This window comes from Antrostomus carolinensis, unplaced genomic scaffold, assembly GCF_000700745.2.
Source record: "Antrostomus carolinensis isolate BGI_N321 unplaced genomic scaffold, ASM70074v2 scaffold21693, whole genome shotgun sequence".
NCBI classification, from domain to species: Eukaryota; Metazoa; Chordata; class Aves; order Caprimulgiformes; family Caprimulgidae; genus Antrostomus; species Antrostomus carolinensis.
In genome coordinates, this window is record NW_010304747.1 from 8,372 (window position 1) to 15,714 (window position 7,343).

Consider the following 7,343-nt stretch of genomic DNA (forward strand, 5'->3'; position numbering starts at 1 on the left):
CCCCAGCATTGCCCGGGGCTGCTTAGCACTCATCTATCTCCTCTCATCCCATGAGCCAAGAGGGATGTGCATCAATGCCAGGAGACAGTGAGCAAGGGCTGGAGCATGAAATCCTGGCTCTTAAAGCCCATACCTGGCTTTGCTCCTCACACCTGCTCTGTGTAAGCATCTGTCATAGGAACAACATATCCTCTGGAACAGCAGTTAAAACATTTTAGACTTCAAGTGGTAAGTGATTTTCAGCTGATATCTCAGAAAATCTTTCCAGGGCACCTGAACCATCCCAGTTTCTTGTTTCATTGATGGAAGCATGGGAGGCTTCCGAATTCATGCAAACACCGTTGCATTGTGCAGGAAGTTTCTCTGCAGCACAAGTTCAGCATTTTGGGACAGGCCAGCTCAACAGCTGCAAAACCAGTTTGCGTGGTTATTCGGGCATCATTAAATCACCAGTGGCTGCAGAAGCATGGGTGATCTGAGCTGTCCTGATCTCCCAGTGAGTGCGGGTGGCAGACTGGGATGCTGGTGACTGGCAGCAGAAGTGTGTGTTGTACCTGCCAGTACTGCTGATCTCCCATCACCTGCCTTTGTCACTGTCTCCTGTACGGTGACAGGTAGGTGCTAGATACCTAATTTATCCTCCTCTGGCAGCTCCTGCCTGTCACTGCTCAGCACCCCAGGGGATCCCCAGCAGCAGAGGAACATCTCTCTCTCTTGTCTGCTGTCAGGCAGCTTGTGTGTGCCTGCAGGCACTGGAGACATACAGAGGAGGATTTGCAGAGGTCACTTTCCTTCGATGAGGTGGTGGAAGGCTGAGGTGGCATTGACTTATCCTGCCTGGCACCACCAGATAGGAGGGCAGCAAGCAGGTGAAAGAGCTGCCCCATAACCCATCCTGAAAGGAGGTGGATTACTCAGGATAAAATCCATCTGGAGCAGGGCTGGTCCTGGGTCTGCAGCAGGACCAGGAGGCCATGACACAAAATCACAGAATGGTAGGGGTTGGAAGGGACCTCTGGAGATTATCTAGTCCAGCCCCCAAGTAGATCACACAGGAACACGTCCAGGCAGGTTTTGAACATCTCCAGAGATGGAGACGCCACAACCTTTCTGGACAGCCTGTCCCAGTGGTCTGTCACCCTCACAGTAAAGAAGTTTTTCCTTTTTAGGTTGAGCCTCCTATTTTCCAGTTTGTGACCATTGCCCCTTATTCTGTCACTGGACACCACTGAAAAGAGTCTGGCTTTATCGTCTTGACACCCACCCTTTAGATATTTATAAGCATTGACGAGATCCCCCCTCAGCCTCCTCTTCTCCAAGCTAAACAGACCCAGCTCTTTCAGCCTTTCCTCACATCGTAGATGTTCCAGTCTCTTCATCATCTTATTGGCCCTGCACTGGACTCTCTCCAGTAGTTCCTTGTCATTCTTGAACTGGGGAGCCCAGAACTGGACACAATACTTAGATGCCCTTTAGCGCATGTGATGGTGGATGCTCACCAGGGTGGTTGAGTTGCCCTAGATCCAGGGCTGCCCTCTTTGTGTGCCACCTGGGGGTCTGCAGAGCACCCACATCCTCTGCCTACTTCAGCATACAGCCACCTTCCCCTCTGCCTTGGGCTTGGCCCCATTTCATGTCATCTGGGGGTTCCTTCCATCATCCTTGCACCTCCTTCCTGCTGGAACCTGCCAGTTGAGGTGCTGGTGGGATGCTGCTGGAGGCTGTACCAGCAAGGATAACCTACAGGGCTTCATGACCCCTCACACCTTCCATCACAGCTTGGTCCTCACTGAGGAAACTCCACTTCTCCCCTAGTCTCAGGGGGTGCCACACTGCTCCCAGTTTGGGGGAAGGGTGTTTGTGGCCTCACTGGGTCTGTTTGCAGGAGGGAGGTGGAATATTCTGAGTATCGATGTGTGATCACTGGGTGCCGAGGCAGAGATGCCCGTGTGCTCGCTCTGCACCCGGACACCCTGCGATGGACACGAGGATCCCGAGGGGATCGCCCCCACCCCTGCTCGTGGAGGAGGAAGACAGCTCTGATGGGCAGATGACACCAAGCATGGCTGAGGCAGCACTGCCATCTCGTGGCATGTCCCCTCGCTGCCGGTGACACGGCGGCCTCACCGTGTAAGGCCTTCTGCCACCACCCACTCCCAGAGACACCTTGGTGGGAAGGGGAAGGAGGGGTGTTCCAGGTTGCAGGTGCAGGTGCTTTTGTGCTGGCAGATGTGGTCTGCAGAAGCCTCTGGGATGGCACTGTGCAATGCTCATCCACGGCCAGCCACCCTCTGGAGCTGTGATGTCCCAGTTGCAGATCAGGAGGAGGAGGAGGAGATGCCCAGAGGATGGGAGAGGAATCATAAAATCATTCAGGTTGGAAAAGACCTGTAAGATCATCGAGTTCAACTGTCAACCCAACACCACCATGCCAACTAAACCAAGTCCCTAAGCACCACATCTACTTGTCTCTTCAATCCCTCCAGGGACAGTCACTCCACCCTCCCCAGCCTGTTCCAATGCCTGAGAACCCTTTCAGCAAAGAAATTCTTCCTCGTATCCTATCGAAACCTCCCCTGGTGCAACTTGTGGCCATTTCCTCTTGTCCTGTCCCTTGGTCCTTGGTTGAACAGACCCACCCCCACCTCTCTCCACCCTCCTCCAAGGGACTTGGACAGAGCCAGAAGGTCTCCCCTCAGCCTCCTTTTCTCCAGGCTCAACACCCCCAGTTCCCTCAGCTGGGAACTCATCACACTTGTGCTCCAGACCCTTCCCCAGCTCCGTTCCCTTCTCTGGACACGCTCCAGCACCTCCATGTCCTTCTTGGAGTGAGGAAAGGAAGGCTTGGCTTGAATGCAGCAACACTGAAAGTCAGGTGAGTGGGGCTAAGGACTGCTCAGGAGTCTCAAGGACCTGAAGGAGGTACCACCTGGACCAACACCAGCTTCCAGGAGATGCTGGAAACCTGTAACCAGCCTCCTGTAATTCAGCATTTAAATGGGGTTAAGGGGACAGTGAGGGAAAAAGGATGCAGGAGCACTAGGACACAGCCATCGATCAATCCTGGATGAAATGATGGAGTAGTCTCATTTTGGCTGTATATTAAGAAAGGGCAATAGGGCAGAAATACAATTACTGTCCAGAAACACCATTTTGTGGAAGGTAGGTCTTTTCAAACTCATCTGTCATGTTTTCTTGACACAATTACAGGTCTGGTTGATAGAGGAACTCTGCTGATAAAATAAAATAGCATTTCTTCTGGACATCTGATTTATTGCAGGGTGACATTTTGATTAAAAATGTGTATTATATTGCATTAAGAGGGCATATATTCAATGAATTAAAGACCAGCTCAGTGATAGATCTCCAAAGGTAATTACTAATGGCGATGCACTGATGAGCAAAGTTTTGTCTGCCAAGGGTTTCTGGGCTGATTTTTGGTTTTTACACAAGTCATTCAGCTGTTTTGGAAATGATGCAACTCCTTCCTTGGGACTGCTAGAGGCAGTGGGCAGGGGGAATGGAGGGTTTCCCAGCCCCCTTTGGCTTTGGGACCACCCTGATCTTGAGCCTGCACACTGCCCTCTTTCATGGAATGGTTTGGGTTGGAAGGGACTGGAAAGATCATCCAGTTCCAACCCACCCTGCCATCAGCAGGGACACCTTCCACTAGACCATAGAATCATCGAATGCAGTGAGTTGGAAGGACCCACAGGGATCATCTAGTCCAACTCCTGTCCCTGCCCAGGACAATCCCAACATTCACACCATGTCCCTCAGGGCCTTGGCCAAATGCTGCTGCAATCTTGTCAGCCTTGGTACCATGAGAACCTCCCTGGGGAGCCTGTTCCAGTGCTCCACCACCCTCTGCCTCAAGAACCTTTTCCTCATGGCCAACCTCACCCTCCCCTGCCACATCTTCCTGCCATTTCCTCTGCTCCTGGCATTCGTTGGTGGCCAGAGAGAAGAGATCAGCGCCTGCCCCTCCTCTGCCCCTTGGGAGGAAGTTCTAGCCCCCCAGGAGATCTCCTCTCAGTCTCCTCTTCTCCAGGCTGAACAAACCCAGTGCCTTCAGCCTCTCCTCACACCCTTCCCCTCTAACCCCTTCCCCAATGTTGTGTCCCTCCTCTGGACACTCTCCAGGAGCTTTAGAACCTTTTTCTCCTGTGGTGCCCAAACTACCCCCAGTACTGGAGGTGAGGCCGTCCCAGTGAGGGGTAGACTGGGACAATCACCTCCCTCGGCAGGCTCCAACCTGGCCTTGAACAGGGGACATCCAAAAGGGGGGACATCCACAACTTCTCTAGGTAATCTGTTCTCACCACCCTCACAGGAAAGAATTTCTTCCTCAGATCCCATCTCAATCTCCTCTCTTCCAGTTTAAAGCCATCGCCTCTTGTCCTGTCACTCCCTGCCCTAGTTCTGGATGCAGCCCAGGACACAGTTATTGGCCTCTGGGCTGCCAGCGCAAGTTGCTGGGTCATGTTGAGCTTCTCATCCACCACCACCCCCAATTTCTATTCCTCATGGTTGCTTTTCCCTGAACATCCTCTCCTGAGCTCCAGCTGCTGCTGCCTTTGCTTTGGGAACCCCAGTGCCTCTTTCTCATGAAGGTCAGTGCAATTGCTACGGGACTCCTGAAAGGAGACTCCAGGTGGATATGGATCAGAAAGCCCTTCCTAGGGCCCTCCACTGCATCTCCCATGAGGTGGCATGGCTGGTCCCCAGGATCCCAAGATTGTTCACCTGCTTGGGTCATTGCAGTACATCTCATCCCTCTGCTCCCTGCCACAGTGGGGCTTGGGTAGTGGTGGCATTTTTGGTTTCTTTTTTGGCAGAGTGAAATGCACATTCCTGGGCACTTTCCCTGGGCTTAGTGGTGTGAGGCATTGGCTTTTTCATTTTGCACATCTGGGTGAAACCACACACAGCTCCTGGGGTTGCCCAGATCTGGCTGGTGCAAGTCACAGCCACTCAAAGGGGACTGGGAGCAGCCTAGGTGCCAGAGACCCCCATCTTCTCTCACTCTGCTACAGAGACAAGATCCTCAAACCACTCAAGTGAGGGAAATGGGAAGGAGATGTCTCATCAAGGATGCTCGAGGCCCTGCTGAGCCACACAGGCACTGACGATCCCTTTGCTGGAGCTCTGCTTTCTCAGGGTGCAGTGCCAAGCTGGGCATCTGGAGGGGTCAACCCCCAGCAGCAGCGATGACAAGGCTGGGTACCTGTGACAGCCACACTCTGTGCAGCACAGGAACCAGGAGCCATCAAGAATGATCCCTGGGCCCCACGGAGCATCCCTGGGATGGTCATGCCAACCTAGTGCTCACATCACCTCTCCCCTCCTGTACTGACAGAGCTGTGACATGCCTTTGGGCACCCTTCAACTTTGTGTTGCTTTGTGTCCAGTCACCACACAACCCTGCTGTGGGGACTGTGCTGGGCTGGAAACCCTGAGGTCCCGCACTTTTGCTGACCAAGCTGTTCCTTAACTGTGACCAGGGCTGAGTGTGGAAAAGGGAACAAATTTCATTCTCGTGCAGTGAAAGTGAAACTTGGCACTTCTCTTCCCCAACCAGGCATGCAACCATGTGTGTGAGTATACCTCCCCCCCATCCTGCTCCTCTTCCTCCCTGCTCCTAGGGAAGAGCTTCCAGCAAACAAAGCTGCTGCTCAGACTGGTCTGTCTTCTCCCCATAGCAAGGAGGTAAGTCACCCCAAATACCTGGGAGTACATGCCTGTTCTGCCACCCCTCTCCAGTCCTTGCTCCCCATCCCCCTCTCTTCACTTCCCTCCTCCACAAGGGTTTAAAGTAGGAAAAGGAGAAGATGATGCTGGGGTGGGGAGGGAGGGCTGAAGAAATCTGTACTTGCTCTGTCTGGCTGTGGACATAACTGGGCTCTGCAGGCTTGTCCTGGACTGAGTACTTCAAGTTTTGGGGTAGATCTGTGCCCTCCTCTCTCCCAGCTCTGTGTTGGAGATGTGGATGCCTTTTGCCTGTTTATCCCTTTCTTGTTTATCCCACCTCTCTCATGTGTCCTTGCATCCCTTCCTCACTTGTGCTCTCTCTCCCACTGGACCACTGCCCTCTGCATCAGAGCTTGCTCCTCCAACACTGGAAGAAGCATCCTCTGCATGCATCTGATGTGTGACCACCACTCCCCAGGACACACACCAAAGGGTTGATGCTTTGCTCCATATCTTAGACTTTCTAATTCCACAGCCCCTCCAGGGACATGTCAGAGATTTTCATTCACATCAGTGATTTCAGATCATGCAGTGAAACTACCTCAAAATCTTTCTCTGAAGTTATTTTTGCCATTGCATGTGGTGTCCAGCTATTTGTATTGGACAACACATGGGTGATGTGGTAGATCTGTGCATGCACCTGATGAGAGCACTTGCACTCTGTGTCTGTGTGTGTGTTTGCATGCCCAATTCTCCCCATCCCTGTGCTTGTAGGGAGGTAGGATGCAACTTGGGCTTTGGCTGGTGACCAGCAGCCTGGCAGCCATGCTGGGCATGGTTCTGCTGGAGGACGGAGTGTGTCGGGCACCGGACGGCAGGGACGGCTTCCCAGGAGTCCCTGGCCTCGATGGGAGGCCAGGGCAGAAGGGTGACATGGGAGAGCCAGGTAAGGGGGAGCTGGGGATGAGCAGTGTGGGTGGCCTGGGAGCCTCAAGCCTCTTGGTAGGAGCATCACAGGCTGTGGGAGCAGCTCAGGAAAAGCCAGATGTACATGAACAGCTCTTCATCACCACCTCCCCCCAGGGAAATCAAGACAGAAGACGGGAATCCGGGGAGAAAAAGGGGATGCAGGTGAGCCGGGGTCTCCTGGTGTCCCAGGGTACCAGGGATACCAGGGCCCACATGGCCCCCCCGGGCTCCCAGGACAACCAGGGCCAAAGGGGAACAAGGGGAAAGCTGGAAATATCCTGGAGCAGCCACGTCCTGCCTTCTCTGCCTCACGGAGATCTCCACCGTCCATGGGCACAACCGTGGTGTTCGACAACATCATCACCAACCAGGAGAGCTCCTACAGCTCCCAGACCGGGGAATTCACCTGCCGTGTCCCCGGGCTCTACTACTTTGCCTACCAGGTGATTTCCAGTGGAGATCTCTGCCTGAGCATCACCAAGAACAGGGAGCAAGTGGTCAGTTTCTGCGATTCCAACAGCCGCAACCTCCTGCAGGTGAACTCGGGCAGCAGCGTGCTCAGCCTGGCCGTAGGTGACCGGGTCTCTGTGAGCACCAACCCTGCCAGGGGCAGCATGATCTACAGTGGCTCTGAGGCAGACAGTGTCTTCAGTGGCTTCATGCTCTTCCCCCAGAAGGGCTGA

At 53.7% G+C, this 7,343-nt stretch overlaps 1 protein-coding gene across 1 annotated transcript; it reads left to right on the forward strand.

Moving 5' to 3' along the window:
* The first annotated feature begins 6,471 nt into the window (after positions 1-6,471).
* On the forward strand, positions 6,472-7,343 carry C1QA (complement C1q A chain). The gene is made up of 2 exons (XM_010164571.2): positions 6,472-6,637; positions 6,775-7,343. The coding sequence occupies exons 1-2, from the start codon at positions 6,475-6,477 to the stop codon at positions 7,341-7,343; spliced, it is 732 nt and encodes a 243-aa protein (XP_010162873.2). The 5' UTR covers positions 6,472-6,474.

What these genes read in the sequence shown, in the direction of transcription:
- C1QA (XM_010164571.2), top strand. Translation starts at nt 6,475, where the DNA reads ATGCAACTTGGGCTTTGGCTGGTGACCAGCAGCCTGGCAGCCATGCTG. An exon ending in GGGTGACATGGGAGAGCCAG is followed by an intron (nt 6,638 to 6,774) that starts GTAAGGGGGAGC and finishes ACCTCCCCCCAG; the next exon opens with GGAAATCAAGACAGAAGACG.